Source organism: Mycteria americana, chromosome 19 (assembly GCF_035582795.1).
Source record: "Mycteria americana isolate JAX WOST 10 ecotype Jacksonville Zoo and Gardens chromosome 19, USCA_MyAme_1.0, whole genome shotgun sequence".
In the NCBI taxonomy this organism is placed as follows: domain Eukaryota; kingdom Metazoa; phylum Chordata; class Aves; order Ciconiiformes; family Ciconiidae; genus Mycteria; species Mycteria americana.
In genome coordinates, this window is record NC_134383.1 from 8,506,493 (window position 1) to 8,534,397 (window position 27,905).

The following is a 27,905-nucleotide window of genomic DNA, read 5'->3' on the forward strand; positions in this document are numbered from 1 at the left end:
TTTTTATATATATAAAAATATATACATTTTTAGGAGGCTCCCTCCTCCAGCGGGGAGCCGCGGCACCGTTTTAGTCCTAACGGGCAATTTTAGGGACTTCTAAAATAGCCGAGATTTTCCGCAGCATCCTACGGAGACGTCCCCGCTACCGTCCCCGTCCCTGTCTCTTATCTGCCCCCCTTAACCCAGCGGCATTTCTCCCGCCCACAGGTTCTCGATGTGACTCCCACCCAGGATGCACCATGTCTCCCCGGCACCGGCTCTGACGATGATGGCCACCCAGACGGTGCCCCCTCCTCCCTACCAAGACACCCCACAGGTGAGTGTCCCCCAGCACCCATGGGCTCCTCCAGACCCCTCGTGACCCCCAACTCCTGCATTAATTACCCCGCCTTCCTAAATAATGACCATTACAAAGTATTTCACCCCCAAAACGTTCATTTCAGAGACTGGCAAAAATTAAAACCCCTCTTGACACAATCTCCAGGATTGAAGGGTTTTGGGTCAAACTATGGGGGCTTTTTTCCCCTTTCTGGCTTATTTTGGGGTCGACGGGTCTTCTTGGAAAGCCAACATGATGGTGTGTTTGCAGCCAGCAGGTTAATAAGCTGGAAAGACAAAACGTCTGGCTAAACCGGGACGGATTTAGTGGTAGGAATGGCCTTGTGATTTATTTTTATGGCGGTTTTTGGCAACCCGTGGCAGGGGGAAAAAAAAGACTTGATCTACAATGTTGCTCTAAGGGGTCGAATAACTTTTCTGAGCATCGTTACGGAGTTAAGTTATTATAAGAAGAGGAGTTTGTCCAAGAGAAACTCTACTGGAGCACCCCAATGGGCTGGACATGGGGGGTGAGGTTGGATTTCGGAGATGGTCCCGTGCCTCGCAGCCCATCCCGAGATTTTCTGGGGGCCAAATCCACATCACATTTCCACTTTCCTGGCTACAGTGACCGAATGGGGATGATCCACATTGAGCGCTGAACTGGCTCTGCACTCAAAGCAGCTTTTTTGGGGAGTTCATATGGGAAATTTTGAGTTTTTTCCCCATTTGCTGCATATCTCGGCTGCAAAAGCAGAAAAATCTCCCCTCCCAGGGAAAAAAAAAAAAAAATCAAGCCTGTTCTCTGAAAGCTAAAATAAATAAATCGACTTTTACACCCCCCCTGAAGCCACCTGGGTCTCCTTTCCGCTCATCTCCTTTGGTGGGAAAAGGTCACTTCTTGCAAACGACACCTCGGTGGGGTTTTTATGGCTCCTCCAACTTCTGTGTCATCATTTGCTTGCTTCGCTGCTCCGCTCCGAGAGGGTTTTTTTTCCCAATTTTTTTTTTTTTTCCCCCCGCGTCGAAACACACCGCCTTTCTCGCTTACGCAGCGGGGAGCCGCGACACCGTTTTAGTCCTAATGGGCAATTTAAGGGACTTCTAAAATAGCCGAGATTTTCCGCAGTGTCCTATGGAGACGTCCCCACTACCGTCCCCATCCCTGTCTCTTATCTGCCCCCCCGTTTTAATACGTTGAATTTTGGGGACCCTCAGGAGCATCGTTGACCAAAACCCTCCTATTTTTCCCTATCGAGGGGGTTGCTCAAGCGTTTTTCCTTCAGTTTAGTGGCTTTGGAGGAAAAGCTGCAGCCAAGAGTTGCTTTTTTTTGACTCAACGCTGTGACTACTATGAGCTTTTCACCTGAAAATTTGGGTTTTCTAAGGTTTGGAAAAGCCAATTGCACAAATTTCCTCTCCCCAAAGACAGGGAAGAGATGGGAAGGGCTGGTGATAAATAAAAAAAAATCAATTACTAGAGCTATAACCAGCTCCTCGTCATCAAGGGGACCATTTTGGGGAGAAAAGTGGTAAAATAGGGGGTTGGGGGAGCTTTGCATTAATATTTTACTGTGGAGGCTGTGCCAGCGATCACCCTCGCTGTCGGAAATGTGCAAAAATGAAGCAGAAATGATGGGAAAAGCTGCCTTTCGGAGGAAAAAACCCCACTTTCATAACCACCTGGTTCTGCTAAAGGGGTGTAATACGCAGCATCATTTATACCGAGCGTGGTTGCACTTGCCGAGCCACTCTACCTGTTGAAAATTAAAGAGTCTGCATAAAAATCCCTATGTTTTCTGTAAAAAATTAAAAGCAAAAGCCAAGGGAAAGCCTTCAGCCATTTCATTGTCAAAGTTAGCAAAAAGAGGTTGCTTTAAAAATAGGCCTTTTCAGCACCAAAAGCGATGAAAACAGCTTTGCCCCACCAAAAAAGTGCTTTTTAGGTGGTTACATCTGGGACAAAAAAGAAAAAAAAAAATTATTTACTTTTTATATAAAGAGATTTTTAAAAATTATTACAAATTGGGTGGAGATGTTGATTTTTGATGTTGATTTTTCAGCATTTTCAGCACAGAAAGTGGTAAAAACAGCTTTGGCCCTCCCCCCCCCCCCAAATGCTTTTTAGGTGGTTCCATGAGGGACAAAAATGGAAAATTAAAAAAATACGCCTTTTTTTTTTTAATAATGAAAATATTTTTTTGAAAAAATAGCAGATTAAAAATTGGGTGGAGAAGTCGATTTCTTTCAGCAGGATCAATGAAAGCCCCCAAGTCCTGGTGTCCTCAGCAGGTTTTTGGGCTCAGAACCCCCGTTTTCAGCACGCACGACGGCGGTAGAGAAATTTCCCTGTGAAACGCTAAGGAATCGGGTAAATATTACTGCTTTAGGTGATTTTCTTGCCCTGAAGACCTTCGCCGTGGTTGCTCTCTCGAGTTGCCGTATTTGGCCGTAGCCTTCAAAAAACCGCTAAAGCAAGAGGGATTTTCGCACTTCACCCCCCCAGCGCCTGGTGAGCAGCCGCGAACTCCGGCAAAGGATTTTTTTCCTAAAGAAGTGAAAAAACCAGGAATATAATAGAAAAAGGAATATAACTGGGGATGAGGCGCAGCATCGAGCAAGTGGCACCTCAAAAATCTCTGCTTTAACCGGAGTCTTGCAAGAACACGGGGTTTTTTTTTACTTTTTCTTTAACTTTTTTTTTACTTTTTAAAACTTTTTAAAACTTTTTTAAACTTTTTTTTACTTTTTAAACTTTTTTAACTTTTTAAAACTTTTTTAAACTTCTTTAAACTTTTTTTACTTTTTTAAACTTTTTTTTACTTTTTAAACTTTTTTAAACTTTTAAAACTTTTTTTACTTGTTCAACTTTTTGAAGCTTCTTTTACTTTTTTAACCTTTAAAAATTTTTACTTTACAGATTTTTAAACTTTTACTTTTTTCTATTTTTTCCACGTATTTTTTACATTTGTACTTAACCTTTTTACATATTTTTACATAATTTTCACATATTTTTACATCATTTTTACATCATCTTTACATCATCTTTACATCATTTTTACAAAACCTTTTTTACCTTTTTTACGTGTAAAAAAAATCACATCTTTTTCAGAGAATTTTGAAATTTTTTTACACTTTTAAACCTTTTTTTTAAAACCTTTTTTTTCTTCACCTTTTTTTTTTTTTTTTTCCCCCCTCCTGCAACTATTTGTGGCCATTTTCCAAAAAGAAAACCCAACCCCCAAATCCCCGCCTGCATGTTTTTTCCCAACTTTCGTCCCCAAATCCCCCCCTTTCCCCCCGTGCCCCCCATTTCCCCCTGCCGAGGCGCTCGGCTCCCGAGCCAGAACCCTGCTGCCTTTTTCCTCCTTTCCCGTCCCCACCTGCCCCCCATAAAGCCATTTTTTGGCTGCATTTTTGCCTTCTTCCCTGCCCCGCGTCCCCATCGGGGGGCAAATCCCCGCATCCCAGCATCCTCTCGCCAATCTGGGATGATTTTGATTTTTTTTTTTCGTCTTTTCTTTAGTCCAAGGTGAGGTAATGGCTTCGAAACAGCCGCAGAGGAGGCCTTTTTTTTTTTTGGGGAATAGCCCAATTAGTTGCAGACTCGGCTGGAAACAGCCAGCTTGGCAGGATTTCAGGGCAGGATGCGAAAAGGGCTTTGGCGTCCCGGTAAATGAGTGTGACGAGGGGAAAAAAATCAAAAAGGAAAAAAGGGAGGGGAAAAAAAGCCACCCCCCCCCCCCCCAAAAAAAAAAAAAAAAAAAAAGTAATTTTCAAGGGAGATAATAGGGGGAAAAAAGGGGAAGACGAGAAAGAGGATGGGGAGATACTCAGTGGCGTGGCTGGAGCATCCCAAAAATCCAAAATTGTGGTTTGGTTTTAGAAAAAAAAAGAAAAATCCCCCAAAAAAGGAGGAGGAAAAAAGAGAAATCCAAACTGCTGGGCTAGGAACCCCAAATTTTCACTCATTTATTTAGCGCCGGGGAAGGGAAGAGGGATGGAAATCGAATTCTGGGCTGGGAGAGTTAGAAATTAAACAGCGCTGGGTGAATTTACAGGTGCCGGAGCCAAACTTTGGAGTTATGAACAATAAAGGAGATTAAAAAAGAAAAAAAAAAAAAAAAAGGCGCCGTATCGGCAGCAAAAGGTCAGGCAGGAGATATTAAAGTCAAACATTTTTAAAAGCAAAAGGGGCCGCGGTTTTGGCCCGGCTCAGGTTTACGCAGCTAAGGGAGGCGAGAAATCTGCTTTTTTCATGCCGAGAACCCGAGGATGAGGGTGAGTTTGGCTGGAGAAGACTGCGGGCATACACAAGTCTGCACATATGTATTTTTATATATATATATATGTGTATGTATATATATGTGTATACGTTTATATAAAACCATTTTATTTCTATAGAACTAATCACAGAAATCAAGAGAGAAGTATATTAGAGAAACAAATAAACAACAGATCGAAAAATAGTCTATTTCTATATAAACAAACACAGAAATAAATATGTACGTATATTAGACAAATAAATAAATGATATAGAGATATTTTCTTTATATATAACTAAACACAGAAGTGCATATATAAGTATATGAGACAAATAAATAAATTATATAGATAATATTTAGCAAGGCAGTCGCTTCCGTTTGCTACCCAGCTCAAGGGAGGATTGAAGATTTACCGCTGAAAACCGGCAAACGCTAATTTTTTTACAACATTTCGACACCAAAGCAGGCGAAACACCCACTTTGTGTTAATTTTCCACTGAGATTTTGAGCTAAAAGCACCGGATTCGGGGGGTTGCTGAGGCATTTGAACCCAAATCGATTGAAATTCGCCCTGAATTTTTTTTTTTAACCGAATCTTGTGAAGACGAAGCGATGTGTCGCACGGCGTACGTCGGACCTGTCTGCAGGCTGGCAGCGAATAATTCAGATTTCTTTAATGCAATTGTTGATTTTAAGTGGAAATTGCCCCTAAATATGTGCCATGCTGTACACGGGGGTTTTGGGGGCGATGCTGGAAGGACGTGCAGTGATTTGCACGGGCGCTGGCACGCACGCACCTCACATCTTAAGCACGTATATTTAACTAAAACAGCCGCAATTTTTAAAAAAGCAAGATATTAGTTAGCAGAATGATTTATCGCATAACAGACGTAATTTTGCCTGGAGATTTCCAGCCCCGGCGCGTTGCGATTCCCATTGCAGCGGCGATCTGGGGCAGCATCGGGGGTAAAGACGGGTGATTTGGGCACGGGCAAAAAAAAAAAAAAGGTTGATTTTTTTTTTGTTGTTTTTTTTGGCTGGCTTCTCACGGTGCAAACGTGATTCATCCCTGGCCTTGGCGAGTTGGAAGAGGTTCACGTAATTTTGGAAGAAAGTTTAAAATGCCTGTGTGTCTAGACAATAATACCTGCTTTGAAAAAAAAACGCGGCAAGCAGGAGACGAGCGTTGCAGCTGATTTAATCTAGGACTTCTGCAAAGCATCCCTTAATAAATTACCCCCCAGCCTTTGCTTTGCAATAAGGGTGTCGGGATTTTTTTCCTGTATTTTCCCCAAGTGAAAAGTGGAAAAAGCGGGGAAAAAACCTAATCCTGCTGTTCCCAGGATTAGGGGAAATGCAAATATGTTTTCACCCCCCTCCCAAACCATCCTGCTCGGAGCCCCATCACGGGCCTGCCTCCTCCTAACGTCTAAAAATTCAGTGCAGAAGGCTGCAAAACTCGGTGGGAAAGTGCAATAAACCCCATTTTTGTTTTCTTCTCTTCTTTTTTTTCCTCTCCTTGATTCCCCCCCCCCACTTCCCAGATGACGGCCACAGCCCAGCAGCCCACCAAGGCACAGCCCGTCCACCTCGCCACGCCGGCAGCGGCCACCAACGCGCCGGTACCCGCCGCGGCCGGCGACCCCCAGGCGCAGCTGGAGGCCGACAAGCGAGCCGTCTACAGGTGATGCGAGCTACTATCGGTCTGCACTAATGAATTAATGCCTTAATTAGCGCATTATTTCATTAATGCAGCAGTTATTCTACTGCGTTATTAATCGTGCGTCGTTTGGGCGATGCATTAATTAATGCATCGGTTAATGCATCGGTGCGTTGATGCATTCATTATTAAAACGCATTATTAATCCGCTATTATTCAACTGCGTTAATTAACACACAAATGCGGGGATTAGCAATTAGCCCCTTGTTAGCAATAATAACTATCGATATTAGTGCACGGGGGGGGGGAGCTCCTTCGTGGACCTGCTTTTGCAGCACACCCCCCCAAATCTTCACCCCCCCCGAAAACCCAAATTAGCCTCTTTTTTTTTGGCAAAACCATGCAATTTGGGGATGAAAAAGCACCCAGAACGAGTAAAGTCACGTATCAACCTGAAATGTGCAGTTCATGCATCCATACGGTGTGCGGGCACCAGCCGGATGAGCCCCTCTGATCCCCTTGTTTTGTCACTTTGGAGATAATAATATATAATATTGTAATATATGCAGTAATGTTATCATATAATTGTAGTAAGTAACATTATAATTATGTAAATAGTATAATTGTATAAGTAATATACAATTATATGTGACATGTAGTTATTTACAATATTACAATGTATACAGTCATGATGTAACAGTAATGTATAATATTATAATATAATTAGGATTAAGGTTTAAGGTTAAGGATTAACCCTCCGTTAATGGCCAGGGCCGCGGGGGCTTGTAAACCAAAAAATTGCAGCTCAGAAGTGAAGGAATTAAAATATTTTGACTCCAAATATTCAAATATTACAAGTCCGAAAGGTCTGGAAAGGCGGATGAAGGCATGGAATAAACCCACTGCTTTCCCAGGAAAACGCAAAGAATTATTCGAAGCGGGTCTCAAGATTTCTCCCAATGACGGAAATAATTTTCTCAAGGCAAAAGAGGTCATTCAAGAAAAAAAAAAAAACCCAACGCCTTTTCTTTCCACTCCTGCGAGGATTTTTGCAGCGTTCGTAGGATAACGAAAACCAAAAAACCCTTTGGAGTTTTTCCAGCCTTCGTTGGAAGGGCAGAAGAAGGCCAGAAATAGCTTTTGGGAGGTATTTCCCACCCAGAAAAATGGGGAAAAAATTGTTGGCCGGTCCCACGCGTGGACTCGGTTGCCCAAACCTGGCTGCTTATTTTTGGGTACCAGCGAAAACTACCCCCCGGCTATATTTTTATCTCGAAAAACACACCCAACGAGCCTTTTTTTTGCTGCATGCAAAATCTGAATATTCACCTCTAGAGCGGTTAATATGGATTGTGTCTATGTCAGCAGCTATCAGATGCGCACGGGGGGGGTTTAGCCCTCCCAGGGCTGTACCCTCCACCCGAAACGATGGATTTTGTGTTAATTTTCAAGAATTGCACCAAGGCAGAAGGCATTGGCTGTAAGCGTCGGTCGATCAACCTGGAGGGAAATCGCCGGGAAAATGCGATGGGAAATATAAAAAGCGCTGGACAAGTCACCCCGCCGGGTTTTATGCTCTAGCGAGAGGTTTATCACCCATTAAAAAAATAGAAAAAAAAGGAAAAAAATGAATTCTTCCCTTCCCTGCTTGGCGTGGGAGCATCTTTGCCGGGACTGGTCCAGCAGCATCGCTCCTCTGCTGCAATTTTTCCCCAGCTGAAGTATTTTATTCACTTTATGCAACGGCAGGGTTGGGACTCCCCAGCGGATTTTTGGACCAGTAAAGATGATGCTCCCGCGGGAACCGATGCCTAAACCACCCCAGCACCGCAAACTGGATTTTTCCAAGTGGGAAACAGCTGGATTTCTTTGCATTAAGTTTATTTTCTTTCTTTTTTTTTTTTTTTTTTTTTGGAGGGAGGAGAGGTGTATATTGGAGCTGGGTAAAAAAAAAAAAATGCATGTTGTGATGTGCCCACGGTGCCGCCGGCTCGTGGGCAGAGCCCTGCTGAAGGTGCGAAATTAGACCATTAGAGGAATTCATTTCTCTTTATTAGCCCGTGTCGAATCCTTTTTATTAGTGGCTGCGAACGACCTCTCTCCTGCAGGAAAATGTCAGGGCTGGTTCATCCCTTTTATTTGGAGGATTCCCTGGGAAAAAAAAAGGGGTTTTGGCAAAAAAACCCTGATTGTTTTTCAGCAAAATCAGATTTTTCTACCCCAAAACTCTTCCTTGTGCCGTAGGGGTGATTTCCCACCTCCGTAACACCCGCAGTGGGGAGAAGCCTCCTGTTTCCCCGTGCATCCTGGAGAGCCGTCCATCCCCCCGCCCAAATTCCATAGCAAGGATGGGCTCCAGCTCTCAGTTTTCGTGCCACGACCTCCGCCTGCAAACCCCCGTGGTGGCCGTTCCCTTCCCCTGCCTGCCGTGGCCACAGGAAGGCTGGAAATAGAGCAAACTGTGTATTTTGGGGGTGGGTTTTTTTGTGCGTGCAAAAAGGAAAAAGAATTGCACCAACAATTCGGCATCTAACTTGTGGCAGAAACCCTAATTTCGTTGCTCCTCGATACTGTGCTTGACTAGGAGCCTTGGTGCTCTCCCTTAACCCGTCCCTGGGGGTTTTGTACCTCCCCTTTGTTTTGTTTTATTTTATTGTTTTACTTTATGTTATTTTATTTTGTTTTTTTTAATTTTTAATGTTTTATTTTATTCTATTCTATTTTGTTTTATTTTATTATTTTATTTTATTTTATGCTATTTTATGTTATGTTATATTATGTTATGTTATGTTATTTTATATTATTTTATTTTATTTTACTTTATTTTATTTTATTTTATTTTATTTTACGTTATTCCCAGCTGAAAAGCAAACCAGCCTCCCTTCGGCCACGTGCCACCCCCTCCTCCTCCCTGCCAGCACTCCAAGACATTCACGGGGGTCAGCAGCAGCACTGCCCCAGTTATTAATACTGAGCAGTGCGGGGTGATGCCAGTAACGGTCTTAATCCCCCCTTGGTCGATGCAACCCCTCAAAGCAAAGGGGCTACAAATTGCTCAGGGGCTGCGATCCTCCCCCCCCCAAAAAAAACCAAAACCCCATCCTTGGGGTAATTCCCTGCCTTTGCTCCTAATTGACGGAGCAGCTCTGGAAACGGCAGCGGGCACCTGCCGCTGAGCCGCCGGTTCATAAGTCCCAATAATTCAGCCCGCCGCCTGGAATTTGCCTTTCATATCCCTCGGCTAAGCCCCGGCGGGGCTGCCGAAATTATGAAATTATTTCCCCCCCCCGCTCCATTCTCCGCTCCAGCCTCGGTGAATCTTGCATTAAACCGGGATCAGGACAGATTAAACTATAATATGCTGCGGTATTAGCGGCTGCAAATGAAGACTTAGCCGAGGGGTTTAACCCCTTCGCCTGACTCCGGCTCGGAAAAGACCAGCGGGAAGCGATTCGTAATCATCTTTTGGGACATCTTTTGGAGATAAAAGGGTGGAGCAAATCCCATTGCGCTGGGATAACTGGGGAGCTGGGGGAGACCATCCCTGGAACAGCATTTTGCATTTCTCCCCGAAAGACTCCATAAATACTTTTTTTTTTTTTTTTTTTTAAATTTGCACAGCTGGAGAGGCTGGTTGAGGGTTGCATTAACTCATGATCTTCATCCCCTCCTTCTCCACGTGCTTTGGTGTTGTATGCATATTCGCATTTTATATTGCATCGATTTAGCGTCATCGTTAGAGCAAATTGTGGATTTGCAAGAAGAATTGCGAATCTTTGTTTCCTAAGAGTCATCTTGTGGTAAGAAAGAAGTGGGATTTGACCCATCTTCATGGACGGACATGGATGTGCTTGACAGAGGCGCAAAGAGACCTCTTGGTGGAGGAGCAACCCATAGCAAGGTCGGTCCATAGGGTGCTGTGGGCACGTAGAAATACCAGCTCATCCCCATCCGGTGTCTCCAACCAAAAGAGACGTTTTGGGGTAAAATACTACCATCGATGAGTGGGTGCTGATGTCGATCCCCAAAATCCCACCAGGACAGCAGATGGCTCCAAGACAACCACCCCGAAGCCAAACGTTTTTGCCCATGGCAAAACATTTTGGAAATGCTGGCTTTGGTGCAATGATGGAAAGCACCAAGACGCTGGGGGAAGCCATTACCCGGTGGAGAAGATGGTGAATTTTGCAATGTTTAAGCTTTTTTTTTGGGTTTGGAAAAGGTCTAGAGGGAGCACTTGCAGCATTGGCTTGGGAGTGAGATTTGCACCACCGGGCTCTTGCAAGCTGGGAGGGAATGGATGGATGGCCTGGGGTAAAAATGGACATGGGACCTGAAACAGTGGGCGTTACAGGGGGTCTCCTTTGTCCTCTGCAGGCACCCGCTGTTCCCGCTGCTGACTCTGCTCTTTGAGAAGTGCGAGCAGGCGACGCAGGGTTCCGAGTGCATCACCTCGGCCAGCTTCGACGTCGACATCGAGAACTTTGTCCACCAGCAGGAACAGGAGCACAAGCCCTTCTTCAGTGATGACCCCGAGCTGGACAACCTGGTAGAGGCAGCCGGGGCTTGGCAGGTGGTTTTTGGGGGGGTGGGGAGAAGGTAAGGGATGAGGAACAAATTATGGAGATCTACCACTCTGGGCAGCATCTTGGGGCTGCGTTTGTAGTGTTGGCCATCTTGGCAATGTTCTCCATAGACCTTGTGAGACTTTCTCCAGGACCTTCTCTGAGACCTTTTCCATAAGATTGCCTATGAGAACAAACCCCTGCCCAATTTTTGGCTAGTTTTCCCACACAACCCATTGCATTGACAATGGGGTCAATGCAGTTCCTGGGAACAGCCAAGGTCAATGGCTGGTTTGTGCCCCAAAACTTGCAATCTCTGCAGGAATTACTGCTCTTTGGTACAACATGCAATAGCGTCTGCGTTCTTGTCTGGCACCATCTTGTTTCAAGTGTGATGGCCAGCTCTTGTCCTAGAAACAAGGCAAAATAAGAGCTTTTTCCAAAAAAAGGTGATGCATATCAATGGTTTGGGACACTTTGGACCATTTTTGGTGGTCACAGCAACCCAAATTTCCTACCATACCCATTGCTGCTGGAAGGTGCCTCAGAAGACTGCTTGGGATGGAGCTTTTCTCTTGCCGAGACCTCAGGAAACATCCCCAAATCCCTTTATTTTGTTCAGGATGCCTCCACATGTGGTCTCCATGGCAAGTGTGTGGGTGGACATGTCCGTGGCACCACCCTGGTGCACCCTCCCTGCACTCCGCAAGCAGATTTTTAAGCTCAAAAGAGTCAATTTCACCCACTTCTGATGATGCAAAGAGCAAAACACCTTCCCCGAGGGATGGTGTGCCCCTGGGATGTGTCGCAGCGGGATTTCCATCCCAGAAAAGAAGCAAAATCAGGCAATTCACAGGCAGCTTTTTGCAAATATTGGAGATATCAAGGAGGTGAGTTTTGTCCAACAACCTGTCACGAAGGGAAGAAGAACGAGCAATGCTCGTCCAAGTGCAAAAACTACTGCTTTCCTAAAACAGCAAGAAACAGTTTCAAGGTGGATTAAAATCCTGCATCGTTTATACCCAATTTCAGCTCATGGAGGAGAGTTTTGCGACATCCCTAAATCAAGAGTGGCTTAGCAGTCTGTGGAAAGCCCTGCAAAAAAATTACAGGCCATGCAAAGCCCCGTTTGCAGATTGCTAAACCCATTTCGCAATGTCTTATAGCCAAGAACAGAAATCGCTCTGGGACAAGCAACCAAAAAAAGCAATGTTTTGGATTATTTCAGTTTTGGGACTGAACATGCATCAAATGTTGAGGTGCACCAAAAAAAACCCCATCGCATTAAATTACATAAAATTGGGTGCAATGAGCTAGCAGGAGGAGAGAGATGAAGCCAGCTGAAGCTAAAAAAAAAAAAAAAAATCTAAAATTTTGGGGGAGGAAAACCTATTCCTACATATATCAAAGTGAAACATCTCCAGCAAGGGGTCAGTGCAGGAGATATGTCCACAGGGGCGATTTTCACTGGTTTTTTTGTGGTTTCTTTAAAAATCCCACACCAATCATGTTTTTTTGGGCATGTTTTGGAGCAACTCTTGCTGCTGAGGTGAAATTTGGCTGTGGGCAGTGGCATTGATCCCATGTATGATCTTGCAGTGCTGGATATATTCATACTCATACATATATATATATATAGATATATGTATTTTTGCCCTATTTCTAGGACATAGCTGTGTGTATATATTCTATCCAATGCCCAGAACTTCTCCAAAAGCCATCCAAATCGCTCAGTGTGGTTGGCCTCCATCAAGACAGAGGAGATGGCTGATGCTGAAGAAGGACCGTTCCTGTTGGTGGGAAGCGCCAACTGGAGGGAATTCTGGATGAAAAAGACTTGCGGTGCTCAAAACTCAACGTTTCCACCTCTTCTTGAGCTGACGCTTTTTCCCTATTTGCATTGTCCTTTTTTTTTTTTTTGGTTATTTTTGTTTTGGTTTTTTTTTTTTTTAAACGCCACTGATTCCCCGGAAATCCGTGATGGCAAAGCAGGGATGAAAAGGCCAGCAGCATTAACTATCATTAGAATAAGAGTCATGTATTCCTCACCGCCGAGATGCACATAATTAGAAATTAGAAAAAGGTCAGATCTCACCATTATCAACTCAATCAGCTGCCGAGTGCCACACAGTCAATTAATTCAGCATCTGTATTTTTTACAACCCCGCGCACGTACGCCGTCGGACTGTAACTCTTTATCTGGACAGATATACGGCGCAGCGGAGCAGGGACATAAAATGAGACCCTAAGCAAATGAGCTGAGATAATTGAGAGATTTATTTTTTATACATATATGTGTCAGGTCTTCTTGCCTTTGCCCTTGAATATTGACTTTCATGGCCGTTGAGCCCTGGGAGGATGCGAAGAGCTGGGGCGCGACGCCTCCACCTTGCGCTTTGCCTACGCCAACTGCGGAGGAGGAAAAAAAAGCCAAAAAAAAGCCAAAAAAAGCCAAAAAAAAGAATTTTTCCAGCCACAATCCATCATCCTTGTTGTTCACCAACCAAAAATTCGCTTTCTCCATCATGGAGCCACCACCCGAGTTTGGCCCTGGATTTTTCGGGGTGTTTCCCAACCGTGGCGACTCACAGTTTGTAAAGATGACCACTAAAATTTGCAAGTTAAAAACACCCTTTGAAATGCAAAGACGCTTTGTTACATAAAACCGGATTTATTGCCCCGGAGTGAATAGCTGAAATTTTATATATTATGCAAGATTTCAAACAGCGGCTGTAAAACTTAAGGTTTCAGCTCGGCAAGAGGAATGTTTTATGTGTAAATTTTTTAACGTTTATGGGGTACGTTTTAATGAGGCCCAGGCTTTGCACCGGCAACAGCTTACGGCGGAGTTGCAGCCCCATAACCTTGTTAGAAGAAGTGGCCTCCAGAGAATAACCAAACACTTTTCGACAGCCAGGGCTTTGGCTTGGACTATTTTGGGGCACAGGGAGCAATTCCCATGAAGGCAATGGTAATTTTTGTAAATTTTGGCTTCTTGGGATTTCAGAGATATGATTGATGGGGAGGGCAAAGAAGGGTGGAGGTGCAAAGGGACGGGCTCTGGGATGGGTTTTTGGGCGAGAATATTGATTTTTTTGGCTTTTTTTGGTGTGTTGAGAAAGGGAATGCATTTAATTCTACTGTAGAGGTCGGTTCCAGGTTAGATTTTGGGTGAGAATATTGATTTTTGGGTTTTTTTTTTCTGATGCATCGAGGAAAAAACCGATTTTAACTCTGCCATTGTGTCCTTGCGTAGATGGTGAAGGCGATCCAGGTGCTGCGCATCCATCTGCTGGAGCTGGAGAAGGTCAACGAGTTGTGCAAGGACTTTTGCAACCGTTACATCACCTGCCTCAAAACCAAGATGCACAGTGACAACCTACTCAGGAACGACCTGGGGGGGCCCTACTCCCCCAACCCCTCCTCCATCAGCCTCCACCCCCAGGTAACACCTTAAAATTGCCCGTAATCCCCATCGTTGCACGTTGGCCAACGGGCGAGTTGGGCCAATGACGCTGGGGGGTTGCTCTACAACTCTTGTAGCCTCCTGGAAATTCATCAAAACCCATCCCCAACTGAGGAAAATACTTAAAAGTAACCCATATCTTGCTCATATGGTGCAATAAATGATGCTGCGGTAATGTTTTTTCTTTTTTTTTTTGAATGTTTTTTTCATGGCCTTTTTTTTCATGGGTTTGGCAGAGCTGCAACCCCAATGCTTGTGTCTCTTCAAAGCCGTGAGATGAGGACTTCTCATAAATTCTTATGTTGCAGCAATGAAACGCAGGGGGGAAGGAATTGCAGAAGCCGTGCAAGCGCATGGGAAAATGGACAAGAAATTTGCATTTTTTCATGAAAAAATATGATTTGTTGGTGGGAGGGATAGAAACACCATGATTTTCTCCACCACTTCCTCTCTCCCCGTTCTTGTCTTCGTTTCAAGGCAGCTGAACAGATTTTTGGGTCTCAGATAACCCTTTTTGGCTTCGCTCCTTTTTTGCCCTGGCACATCCTGCAGTTCTCCCCCAGCATGATCAACCTTGACTTTTTTTTTTTTGCATAATTTGGGTTTTGGCTGGGAGAAAGAAACATTTGGTGCCTCAAGCACAGTGGGAAAGTACAAGGAGATACCCAAGAAGTGCAGAAATATCAACTGAAATGGCCAAACCAAGCTGCACCTTGGTGGCTTTTGGGGCAAAATAAGGGATTTTAACTTAATATTTGGAAAAAAAGTTGCCCATGGGTTGGGGTTTTCATGTGCATTTGCAGTGCAGGGAATAAATATTGGCTGGTTGCATCCCAAAAAACTTCCTTGATGCAACATTGGGTGTCCCCTAGGGATTTCTCTCTCTCAGATACTGGATTTTTTTGGGGGAAAATGAAATTTGGGGTTGCACAATCCCCCCAGAAATATCTGCAGCCAACTGAAAATAAGCCAGGGCGTCCCCAGGCAGCTCTTGGAGCTATCCCCCAAAAGGAGGCAGGTGGTGGGGGCTTTTTTAGAGCTTTTCAGGGCATTTTTAGGGTGGTGGAAAGGAAAAAAATGTGATTTTAGCAGCTCGGCTCCAAGTGCTGCAGAGTTTAAGGCTCGCAACATGACGCTTGCGGCAACTTTCTTCCCTCAGCGCGGGGAGGGAAAAGCCCCCAAAAAAGTTTTATTTCTTATTTGGGTTTCCTGAAAGCACCAAACCACTTAATCATTGATCTAAAAAACCCCGGCCTCTCTCTGTTTTCTAATAATCTCTAGAAATGGAGTTATTATCCCTTCGCTGCTTTATGGTAGCATTCCTTATGATCAAAATTAGCAAGACACTTGCATAAAAGAGAACAATAATTGCTCAACGAGCATCTCGTTTGTAATTTATTAGTTTCTATTATTGTGCGTCGCCATGGCAACAGCTCGCATTCCGGGTGATGAGAGAGATGTTAGATATGAGCCGACGAAGCTCCCGGTCCCAGCAAATGGAGATGCACGTTTTTTATCAGTAATTTTCATGAAAATAATAAGTGAGGGAGTTAATGAGATGGAAAGCCATCCTGTGGCTATTGTGATTTTTTTTTTCCTCTTTTCCTTTTTTTTTTTTTTTTTTCTTTTTTTTAAAGTGTTGATCTAATTAGAATGCATCGGTCAGGAAAAGTAATGAGGATTTAGTGCTTCACAAAGAGGTGGGGATCGTATCAGAAAATTAGCACAAGTCTTTGGAAAATAATCAGGCCCATGGAGAGGTACCAAGCGCCTCTGATTCCTGCAAACCCAGAGCTGCCGATGTTTCCCTTCCGTTGACCCTAAAAGTTGAGAAATTCAAGTGAGGATTTGGAGACAGTTGCTAAATAAATGGGAACGGCCCAACTGGAGGGGAAGCGCTCACTCAATGATGAAGGGGTTTTCAGGAGGCAACGGGAGCCGAAATATTCACAGTGATAGACCAGAAGGAGCCACCTGGTTGCTGGATGAGGATGACCTACCAGTGATGATATAATGGCAAATTTCTTCTAGTTATCCAACTAAGCAATGTCAAGTGCCTGAGTAATTGAGTATACTTGAATTTGCATGGATAAGGCTTAAAAAAACGGGTGGAAATACTCTATATCCATCAGTTGAGATTTAAGGGCTGAGGATGCTCCAGAGAGCTGAAGAATCATGGGATCAGTGTTCAAAAAATGGCAAGTGGGATGATTTCACTAATTATCGCCCTATTAATCTCATGCTGAGGGCAGGTAAAACAGCTAAGGGGCCACTAATTTAGGAATTTTTAAAAAAATCTAAATAATGGAAATGTGATTAATATCAATGAACAAGGTTTCTCAGAAAATAGGTTTTCTCAGCGTAAGGGAGGGGCATTGATCATTGTATGAGCAGATACACCAGGTTGGTCATGAAAGCGAAATATTTCCATTTTTTGCAAAGTTTTTTACCACGGGACAGCCTGCTTAAAAAATTACGGATATGCAGTAACAAGGATGTCAACCAAAACTGAGAAAACAGTGGCCGGAGCTGTCAAAATGTCATCACGGTAGAATCGCGGTTGGATTTCCCTGGTGTATCCAAAAAGGATGGCCCTTGGCTTGGTGTTATTTGTGCTGTCTAAGATGAAAAATGCAAGAATTTCTGGAAATGCAAAAATGCCTAGAGGTGATGGAAAGATGAGCGAGCACCAGACAGGTGCATGACAGAAAAACTGGGCAAATGGAGGCGTTTCCACTGTTGCTGAAATCTCGTGTCACTAAGTCTGGAGATGACTTCTGGTGTTGGCCAAATTTGGGTGAAAAGTTAGGGTTTTTTCCTATGTGCTGAGCCTTCCTTGAACCTTTGTTACCTTATAGACATTTTTCTAGCCTGTTTTCTCATTTCGTGCTCCACTTTGTTTTGCGGAGGAGTTTGGCCTGCAAATCCACCAAGCAATTCCCCTTCTTCCATTTTTCTTGGTTGTTTTTCACTTGGTTTCATTCCTCTCCCTTGAGTCCTCATCGGACACTTTTTAACTCCCTCCTTTCATTTAATGAATATTTTTCAAGTTCTTCAGACAAGGATAGGAGAGGGAAGGTTCTTGTTGCATGGGCGGAGCGGGGGAAGCCAATTTAACTCAACACTTGAAGTAAATCAGTTCAACTTTCCTTCGATATCAAAGTGGTCCTCACTGCTCTCCAGTTGACTTCACTTGCAAGAAAAAACCCACCACAAAGCCAGTCATCTTGGGAACCACAGCACTGCCATGGAGGTTTAAATTGAATTAAATCTTGCATTTTTCAGCTCTCATTTTGAGCAAGAATTGCAGCAGATTGGCAGTGTTTATATGAGCGTTTTCGGGACAGCATTTCTTCTTGTCTTCCTCCCCATCTTGCTGGTGGTTGGAGGCTGACGGTTGGGTTGGCCTGACTCGAGGCTGACGGTTGGGTTGGCCTGACTCGAGGCAGTACTTCTCTGTATAGATCTTAATTTATCCAAGTTTGCCCTGTGGACAAGCCTGGATTTCTGTTATTTAAAGTCAACTTTTTTTTCATCTCCATCCATCCACCCATCCATGCACGAAGGAGCCCTACGAATCTTCTTACATGAGTTGAGTTTGGTCAACTCTTTCTCGGCAAACTCATAGGTTTCTTTTTTCTCCAACTAACCCCAATTTTCCCCAGCTTTACTCAAGCACAAATAAATTTCACAAATCTAGGATGAGACAGAAATTTTTACATGTGCGCCACCCAAAAATAAATTGCTGTATCATAAAGCACAAGGGGAAGGACATCAGCCCAAGTAGCTCTGAATTTTGGCACTTACTCACACTTGGGCACTCGGTCTTTGACATTTGCCTCATTGTGAGAAAGGATTTTTTTGTGCGATGCAATATGTACCAGGCCTTTTTCTTCATTAAAGTGACTTTTAATTCGGAGAAATCGTGTTTTGCCATAGAGCCGTGGAAGGTCAGCGCCAAGATGTGGATCTGCAGAGACACCTAGTGATGCATTTTTTTACACTCAAGTTTCAAAATTGCCGGAAACATTTCAACTTCTTTGAGTCCTAAAATATAAAACATTTTCCACTGCAGCAAAATTGCAAACGTAATATAATTTGGCTGGCATTTGCGATCCAAGGCAATTACTATGCAAAAATATATTTTAAAAATCTTCTTGGAGAGATCTATATTTATTTTAAGGCAGAGCCTCCACTTTCATTGGGTACCCTTGGTTTCACAGTGATGTTGCAGAAACACCATGAATTTCTTTCGTATCTTTTTCTAATAATTACCAATATTCTGCCTTTTTGGACACCACTGAGCTGGTGTTTTGGGACAGTTTTCCTCTACACCACCAAAAAAATGCAATTTTTGTCATCATCAAATGCTGTTGAAAATGCCTTTGACCATTATATCTGGAAACGGCAGTTTCTTGTTCCTATTTTCTGATATCCCAAATTATTTCTTCCCAATGCACTTCCAAAAATGGTCTTCTGGATGCCCTTCTTTTGGAGAAACCATGGAAAAACAAGGCAGGAGAGGAAAGCTGGAGGACTTCAGGCTGGTCCAAATCTCTGGTTGCCCCTGGCCATATCTGGCTGCTTTTTGAGGTTCTCCAAGGACCACGTTCGGTTTTATATGAATATTTCGACTGTGTTTGTTAGCCAGACGCTTAGCAAAAGCCAAATCCAAGTGCATGTAAAAGCAACCGTTTTTTGCTTTCTTTATGCTGAGAAATTCTCATTTTTCAAATCGAAAACCATTTCCCCCAAAAGGTTGGAGATGGGGAAGGGATAGTAAAAAAAATTACAAGTATTTTACGGTCATATTTGCATTTTTTAAATTAATTTAGCTATGAAAAGGAATGTCTGGGAGGCAAAGCAAAAATTCACAGCAATTGCAGCAAAATTTCCAGATAAATAATATTCAGATCATCAATGGAGAGGACAAAAATAACACGTGGCAGAGGCGTCGGTCGCAACTTTTTGGGCTCGGCATCACGGGAGGGGAAAACGCAGCAAGGGGTTTTAATAGCAAAAGCATGCAGGGAAATCAGAGTGTATTCAGAGGCATTGCACAGGCAAATCGGTGGTGACTGACGGGGAAAAAGCTGACAGAAGCATGACTGTAACGGGAAAAAGGAAAAAAAAAGGACCAAAAATGACATTTTTCCCCCCAGCAATGGGAAATGCATTGACGTGGACGCAAGGGTACCCTAATTCCTTGCTGAACGATGCACCTGCATCATCTCTCGATGTAAAATTAATCGATTTCTATGGTCAATTACCATCTCTATAGTTTTATTGCAAGGAAAAGAGGAGCTACGGCTTTTTCCGACCCAACCATGTTTGCGTGGTCACCTTTTCCAGTGTCGTTGCACGTTGTTAGTCCAGAGAAATCCTCTTTTCTTAAGCCAAGCAATAGGTTTCTTGAAAAAATGCATCAAAATTAAGGGAAATTGAATAAAAAGGTGAAAAAAAATCTCTTTTGTTGGCATTTTGTTCAACAGTTGAGAACCAGCCGGACACCAGGGGAGTGACGCAGAATGGGAAAATGGGAAGGAAAGGGGGGAAAATATTTTTATTGTGAGAAATGAATGCAGTTTTTTTCCATTACAGCTGGATGAATTAGAGATATATAGTTATCCTGGGCTTATTTTGAAGTGATAATTTTCTAAATATTATTGGCATAACGCACAAAAGTCCTGCCCATCGGGAGGCTGTGGTACATCGCCCTGTATTCCCCCATATGCTCAGCTGCGGCACTCTTCCCTGCCCAAAATGTTGCATTAAATACTCCAATAATCATTCACTTTGGGCTTTTTCCAATTGCTTCTCACGTGCAGAAGCCGCTCCAGAGCCAGTGCCGACACTAAGATTACAACTCCCAGCTAAAAAAATGCCCATCTTTGCAAGAATTTAGCCTAAAGTGGCAAGGAATGATATAAAATTGAGTTCTATTATTATTATTTTCATTATTTTACCATCATTTACCACCATTTTACCATATAAAGCCATCATTATTCTGGCAAGGGGAAACCGTGGCGCTTACCCCAGCTTTTAGCTAATGCTGCTTCATCCAGTTCCAGTCAAAGGACCAAAAAAAAAAAAGAAATTTACAGAAAGAAGAAGATTGAAGAAATCCCTTCTTGTCTATCGTGCTCTTTTTTTCCTCTTCCTTATGGGAAATAGTGGCTGCACAAAGAGCTTGGGGAAGATGCTAAGTGGGAGCTTTGCAAAGCGTAAATCCTTACTTTTCCCCTTTTTTTTTTCAACAAGCAACAAGGGTTGCTTGTTTTGCAACAAGCTGAAAAATCTCTTTTTTTGCCATTTTGCCTGTTGAACCACCTAGAGAAAAAAAAAAAAAGGCAACGGGGCGTGTATATTGCAGAGGGAAAATAAAAACCTTGCGTGCTCCCACCGCGTGATAAAATTCACGGTTTTAATATTTTTTTCCGCAGGAGATGCTGCAGAGCTCACCCGCGGCGTTGCCGCCCGCCTCCAACCCACCGCCGGGCATCGTGGTGCCAGCGGCCGCGCTACCGCCGGGCAACTTGGCCATGAGCGCCGGCAGCGGCTCACCCGCCGTGCCAGGTGGGGCTCACGGGGAGGCTGGCAGGAGGGGGGTAGAAATTTGGGGGTTTGGTACCCCCACGAGCCTTTTTTTTCCATAGGTGGAGCCTTGTACCAGCCCGTGACGATGGTGACGTCGCAGGGCCAGGTCCTCGCCCAAGCCATCGCCCCCGGTGCCCTGCAGATCCCCAACGCCCAGGTAAGACCTCCCCACCTCAAATTTCCATTTTACGCAGTATTTTGCACTGCTGCAGCAAGCAAAAACCCCAGTTTCTCCATAAATTCAACCTTCGGAGTATCCTAAATTTTTAATTAGGAAGAAACGTTGATTAAATCCATCTGCCGGGCGCCTTTGGGGTACCTAACGAGTTATAGCAACGACCTAACAAATTACAGCAATGCTTATATTATTGCTATATTATATAATATTATAATATAGAAGAATTAATAGATAATTTATGTTATATTATAGGATATTATAGTAGGATATTATATTATATTGTATTGTATATTATCTTGTATATTATCTTGTATTGTACATTATCTTGTATTATATTATCTTATATTATACTAATTATATGGTATTGTATCATATCATATCATATCATATCATATCATATCATATCATATCATATTATATATACTATTGCTATTATATTATGGCTCTGGGATCACTGGCATTGCCTGTCTGGTACGGCAATCACAGCGCTCATGGGAAAGAGTCATTTTTTTCCTTGCTTTATGGATTTTGGGGTATTTTTTAGCCATTTGCTCTGGTTTTACTCCTTTTTTGTAATTGCAGTTAACTACGTGGGGTTTCCCTGCGTGGCTGCATTCTTGCAGTAAGTTGACAATTTGGGGTGGAAATGGATTTATAAGGACAAGTTGCTATCCCCATTGGCTGCGTTGCCCATGATCTCTTCCAAACCCTCATCCACCAGGAATTTGGGCAAAAAACCATCGATTTCTGCTACACTGCTTCCCCAGGGCAGATCAGCCAAAATCCCCCCATGCAAATTTTTTTCTGAAATGCCCCAACTTAATTACAGGAGCCTCTTAACAAAAAAAAAAAAAGGCATTTTGGAAATGGGTGGCACCTCCCTGGCAGGTTTTATCGCCTGTGCAATGCTTTTGTTCCTTCTTTCTTTAATATCTCTCTGTCGCGGGCTTGAATCTTGCAGCAAAACCCTCGGTGGTGCAAAAAACACGCGCGCAGGGAATATCAGGGCAGGGAGAGAGCCCCGGACAAGCACCTCCGGATGCTTTTCTCGTGCCGCCGGCATGATTTATTCAGCTGGAGCCCAGGGGAATCACAGGGACCTGCTGGCCTGATGTTTAATTCATCCAGGAGAAGGGTTTTGATGAAGAGCTGGGGAAAAAAAAAAAACCAAACCATCTTTTTAACTCAAGCGCTGAGATTTCAGTTCGGTTCCCACAACCTCATTAAAACTTCTCTTGCAGCAAGATGTTTATTTTATTTTTTTTGGGGGGGAAAAAAAGCAAATTTTCACTCAATGGACATGTTTCTCCTCGTGGTGGGAATCAGCTGGGTAAGGAACGCAGGCTTGCAAGGGGTTAATGCATGGCAGGGTTTTAACCTGCCATGGTTAAAGGTTTAGAAAGTAATTTTTGGGGGCGTTTTTTTGTTTGTTTTATTAACGTAACAGTGTTTTCCTCCTTAATCGCACGTCGAAAACGGTCGTGGCATTGGCACCACGGTCCCCAGCTATGCCGGTGACACTGCAGGGAGAAAAAACCCACTGCCCTTTGCAAAGCATTGGCAAAAAAATGGAGATATTAAATAGAGATCCTGGGGGAAAATGGGGATTTAATGCAAATTTTTTGGGGAAAAACATGGGTTTTGGATGCTCCCTACGAGTTCCTGTTTTTTGCACTCACCCCATTCCCATTTTGGGTTGGTTTTGCTCATTTTTGGGGTTGGTTTTGCTCATTTTTTGGGTTGTCCATCGCCGTTTTCAGCTAATTCTCTCCCCGTTCTTCTCCCCTGGCAGGTGAACCTGGATCTCACCTCCCTCCTCGACGGTGAGGACAAGAAGTCCAAGAACAAGCGAGGCGTCCTGCCCAAACATGCCACCAACATCATGCGCTCATGGCTCTTCCAGCATCTCATGGTGAGCACCGCAGTCACCAAAACACCCTACAAAGCTGGAAAAAAAAAGGCAAAAAACCCCCAAACCAAACAAATCGAGGTGGTGGTTTGTCTGAATTTATATTCAGAGGCACAAAGTGTCTTTGGTTTTATTTTGGGAGTATTTTGGGGATGACCATTTTCACTGCAGGTGGCAAAAATACTCCCTTAATGCATGAAGAAGCAACAAAACCAGAGAAGGACTTCCACAAATTCTTGTGGATGAGTGATGGAGCGTTTTTTTTTTCCAGTTAATAGCTCCCAAATACCATTTTCCAGCAAGCTGGGGTGTGAAAACTGCCCCACAGGTATGGTTGTGGCACATCAGCAACCAGTCGAAACGCAGAATTGCAAAATCACCCCATTTTGGGGGGATGGAGATGTAGGTAGACCGAGGGAGCTCAGAGGATGCAACCGGGATATTTTCATGCAAGGAGATTGTTCTCCCATCAGCAGAGCTGGAAGAAGGGCAGAAAGCTAAAAAAGGCCCCTTTTTCCTGCATAATTTGGCCAAGAAATCACCTAGAAGCTGGTCACAAAGAGTTGCATGAGGGTCTTCAGGAAGGTGGGAGACCCCCAAGGTAGCAGCAAGATGGAAAATAACAGCTCCAAGGAGCAACTTGGGGTGAAACATGACCCAGGACGTGGAGCAGCACCTGGTTGGGAACTTTCCAGCCTTTTTTTTTTTTATGGGAAATTTTGGATTTATTGCATTGAAGACAAGAGCATCACTGTGTTGGGCCACCATCCCAAGCTGCATCGTGCATCTCCCATGCTTTTGGAGTGCTGGACTGCAGATTTGCAAGCAGAAAAAGGATTTAGAAGACCAGAAACTGAAGAACAGTTTTCTGCCAGGTGCTAGGAGAACCCCATGGTTTGAAATTTCCAAAACTGGATCAGAAAACTAAAAGAAATTGTTCTTCTACTGGATGGTTGGACCTTTGCTCTCAGCCTAGTCCTTGTGGTCAGAAGATGCTTGGGATTCCCCATGAGATTTCTCCATCTGGCATCATAAATGATGTGGTTTTCAACCTAATAGCGTTGACGCTCATCGTTTTATTGGGTTTGGGAGTTTTGTAGCACCAGCAGGAAGAAGAAATCCTGGAAATAATATGCCAAAAATGGACATAGTTTTGCCAAAAAAGAGCCATTTTTTAACCACTTTGGCATCCCTGAGGCCCCGGTGGGATGGGGGTCTCCTGCATGCCATGACTTCAGGTGGTTTTGTCAAGGAAATCAGACTATTTTGGGGGCAAACAGCTGGAAAACGAGTCATGTGAGTCAACATTGGTGCTGGCTTGGGGCTCTGAAAAATGACACGTGAGGCTGGTTTGATAATAATTTCATTTTTGGGTTTGGAAAGGAGGATTTTCGCACAGTTGGGAGGGAGTTGTTGAAGCTTTGAGCGCTGGTAGCCTCCGATTGCAGGTGTTTCAGGGTGTTTTATTGATGCACCTGACAAGGAGCGTTGTGGGTGACAGCGGGTTTTGAAGCCCAAATCCCACCTTTACCAACAACCATTATTAGAAAATCGCTAATACTAAAAAAAATAATATTTTCCTTCAAGGAGAAGCCTTGGATGGAAAGCCTCGGACACCGGGGAAACCGTGATGCTCTCGGCTGCCGCCCTTAAGCCTTGCATCTTGCAAATGCAAGAAGCCACCAAATTTAAGGGGTGGGAAAATGAAAAAAAGGGGTTTTTTCTTTTTTTTTTTTTTTTCACTCGGGGCTGCCGTTTTGCACACAGGGACGTCATTTTGCTACCCCACCTCTTTTTTTTTCCAGCACCCCTACCCCACAGAGGACGAGAAGAGGCAAATCGCCGCCCAAACCAACCTGACCCTCTTGCAAGTCAACAACTGGTGAGCTCATCGGTGGCCCATGCAGTCATCTTTGCTGGCCTTAGAAAATTTTTCACGCTATTTTGGTGCTATATAATGCTTATTTGGGGGGTAACTTGGGCGGTTAGGGATGATTTCTGGAAGACGGGCTCGGGTGTGTTTAATTGATGGTGTCTGTTTGTGATGTCTCAGTGCCCTCTCCTGGCAAACCCAATATGTAGCAGCCTCCAACTCACAACTGGAAAAATTAATGCAATGATGTAACATGCCACAGACAAATCAAATCGGGTAAAAACCCCGGCTTTTTTGAGCAGCCACTTTCAAAAGGGTTTTACATTGCAACTCATTAAATTGTTATAAAGTCTGTTGTTTTAACTTAAAATTCTTGTGATGCCTCTTTCTTACTCGAATGGTCTCTGTCTTCCCTGGAAAGGTTCATAAACGCCCGGCGGCGCATCCTGCAGCCAATGCTCGATGCCAGCAACCCAGACCCAGCCCCTAAAGCCAAGAAAATCAAATCTCAGCACCGGCCCACCCAGCGGTTCTGGCCCAACTCCATCGCTGCTGGGGTCCTGCAGCAGCAGGGTGGCAATTCGGGGACAAATCCTGACGGTAAGGACAAACCCTGGTGGCTCCTGCCCTTCCTGGATGGGGTGACCACGCATTAAATTATGGCCTTAATTGGTAATTAAGGATTTCTAGAGCCCTTTATCACCCTGTGGGGAAAAAAATGTTGAAGAAGTGGCTCATGCAAGCAGGTCCTTCCAGTTGGCCATCACAAGGCACTGGCAGTGGGGCATTGCCATCTCCTCGCCACAGGAACAGCCCTGAAGGATCACCCGCTGTGGGGCATCACTTGGGATGTCCCCTGAGGTGCTGGGGAGGGGATAAAGGGGGAGATGGGGAGAGGAGAGGAGACAAAACGAAAAACAGATGAAAAGATGAAGATGAGAAGACAGATGAGACAAGATGGGAAGCGAGAAGATTAAGAGAAGATGAAGAGAGAACAGGTGATGAAAATGAAGAGGAGCAGAGAAGATGAAGAGAAGGTGAAGAGAGCAGAGATGAGCATGGACCAGACAAGATGAGAAGAGAGAAGATGAAGAGAAGGGAAGGTGGAAATTAAGGATGAAGAGAAGATCTGCCCAACCCATTTGGACATCTACTTGCTCAAAAATGAAGGTTTCTTGTTATTTAATGAAGACCCATTAGCTAAAAAAATGAAGGGTTGGACCTTGGGGAGTGGCTGGGGCAGGTGGGACACCCTACAGGGTGCTCTGTCTAGGTGCAGCTTTTCGCTTGGGTTATTTTTGGTTTATGCCGTTTTTTGTTCTTTTTATATTAGCTGGGGAGTCCTTATTTCTATATTTATTTTAATTTCAGGCTCGCTCAGCATGGACAACCTGCAACCCCTCTCATCAGCCACAGCCACCATGGCCATGCAGCAGGCCATGCTGGCAGCCCACGACGACTCCCTTGACGGCACCGAGGAAGAGGAGGAGGACGAGGAGGATGAGGATGAGATGGAGGAGGAGGAAGAAGAGGAGGAAGAGCTGGAGGAAGAGCCTGGTGGCCTCCCGGCGGCTCCCGGTGCCGACCTCGGCTTGGACCACAGTGACTCGCTGGAATAGCTCCTCCTGCCCCCTCCCCAAATCATTGACGGCACCGGAAACAGAACTCCCCCAAAAATGCCAAAAAAACCCGGCAAGAACAAAAACAAAATTGGTGAGAAAAAAGCAAATTGGAGGCGCTGGCGGATTCCCCGGCTGCCCACGGGAGCGTGGGGACCACCACGTCGGCGCGTGGAAGTGAAGGACACATGTTTACAAGGCACATATTGTGGCCAGATTAATTTTGTTTCAGGTTTTATTCTTATTTTTCCCTTTTTCCCTTCATTTTTGGTAAGAAAAAGCATTTTTAGGGGAAGCGGTTCTCCCTACACGATGCTCGGATGCTGTTGGGCGACAGCGGGTTTTCACCGTGGGCCACCGTGTCCATCACGTGGATTTCTTGGTGCAAAAAAAAAAAAAAAAAAGAAAGCAACCCCAGGACTGATGCTTTTTGGGTTTTTTTCCCCAAAAAGATGATTCACAGGCATAAATATTGGCACGCGGGGGAAAAAAAAAATCGGCGAGTGCAACTTCTGCTTCAGGTTGGATCTGAGGAGGGTTTGGCACTCGACCCACTGGATTGCCCAAACCTCCCTGTTTTGGCCCCGATGCTGCGGCTGTTTGGTGACTCTGGACGCAACTTTCTGGAAAAGGGAGGAAATTCCCCCAAATCCTTTAATTTATGTGCTAAAAACCCATCGAATCTGGAAAAAAAACCACCCCATCCTCATCCTTAAGGGCTGAGACTGGACGCGGAGTTGGGGCAAAGGCTGCCGGAGCGAGACTTTCCCAGGGTGTTTTGACACTGAGTCAGGAAAAAAATGGGGAAAAAAATGGGTTTAAAAAACCCGAGATTTTTCACCCAAAATTGAATGGCGACCCCCAAGATTCACCCGGGTGGAAGGAAATTCAATATTGTTGCTGGAAAGATGGTTTCTCCCTGATATTGGCCACCCGCATGGGAAAACGGTGGAGTTTTACCCCAAATGAGCCACGGGGGAGGGCGGGGCTGTAAAAAACCAGCGTATTTTGGGTTTTTTTTTAAAATGCTGGCAAAAGGGTGAATTTCGCCTTAAAACGTGGCGCGGGAGAAATGCAAAAGCAAACCCAGGTGATGCGGGGCAAAAATAATAAAGGAATTTTCTTCTGCAGGTTCCTCCTGTAAATGCAGGTTTCTGTAAGAAGGATTCTTTTTTTTCTTTGGCGGCTTTTTGCCGGTTTTGTCCTTATTTTTTTTTGGCTCTTGAAGAGTTGAGGAAAACAAAAAAACCACAACAGCAGCCGGGGGGGATAAAAAAAAACGAGTGATGCAATGGGCAGAAAAGCCTATTTTTCGATACTGATCTGGCGTGAATGTAATCTGTAATTTCATAAAGGATTCATTGTAATTTAGTATTAATTCATGGCCATTTATTATAAAGTGCTACGAGATGAGGTTTCGCAGCTGTATTTTCTTGGCAGCTTCTTCCTGCG

The 27,905-nt window shown here is 44.2% G+C and overlaps 1 protein-coding gene across 1 annotated transcript; it reads left to right on the forward strand.

Moving 5' to 3' along the window:
* Positions 1-200: 200 nt before the first annotated feature.
* On the forward strand, positions 201-27,868 carry PKNOX2 (PBX/knotted 1 homeobox 2). Its single transcript, XM_075521221.1, has 10 exons — positions 201-319; positions 6,131-6,270; positions 10,624-10,795; positions 14,068-14,256; positions 20,721-20,853; positions 20,934-21,031; positions 22,845-22,964; positions 24,767-24,843; positions 25,256-25,434; positions 26,206-27,868. The coding sequence occupies exons 1-10, from the start codon at positions 236-238 to the stop codon at positions 26,451-26,453; spliced, it is 1,440 nt and encodes a 479-aa protein (XP_075377336.1). The 5' UTR covers positions 201-235; the 3' UTR covers positions 26,454-27,868.
* Positions 27,869-27,905: the final 37 nt, after the last annotated feature.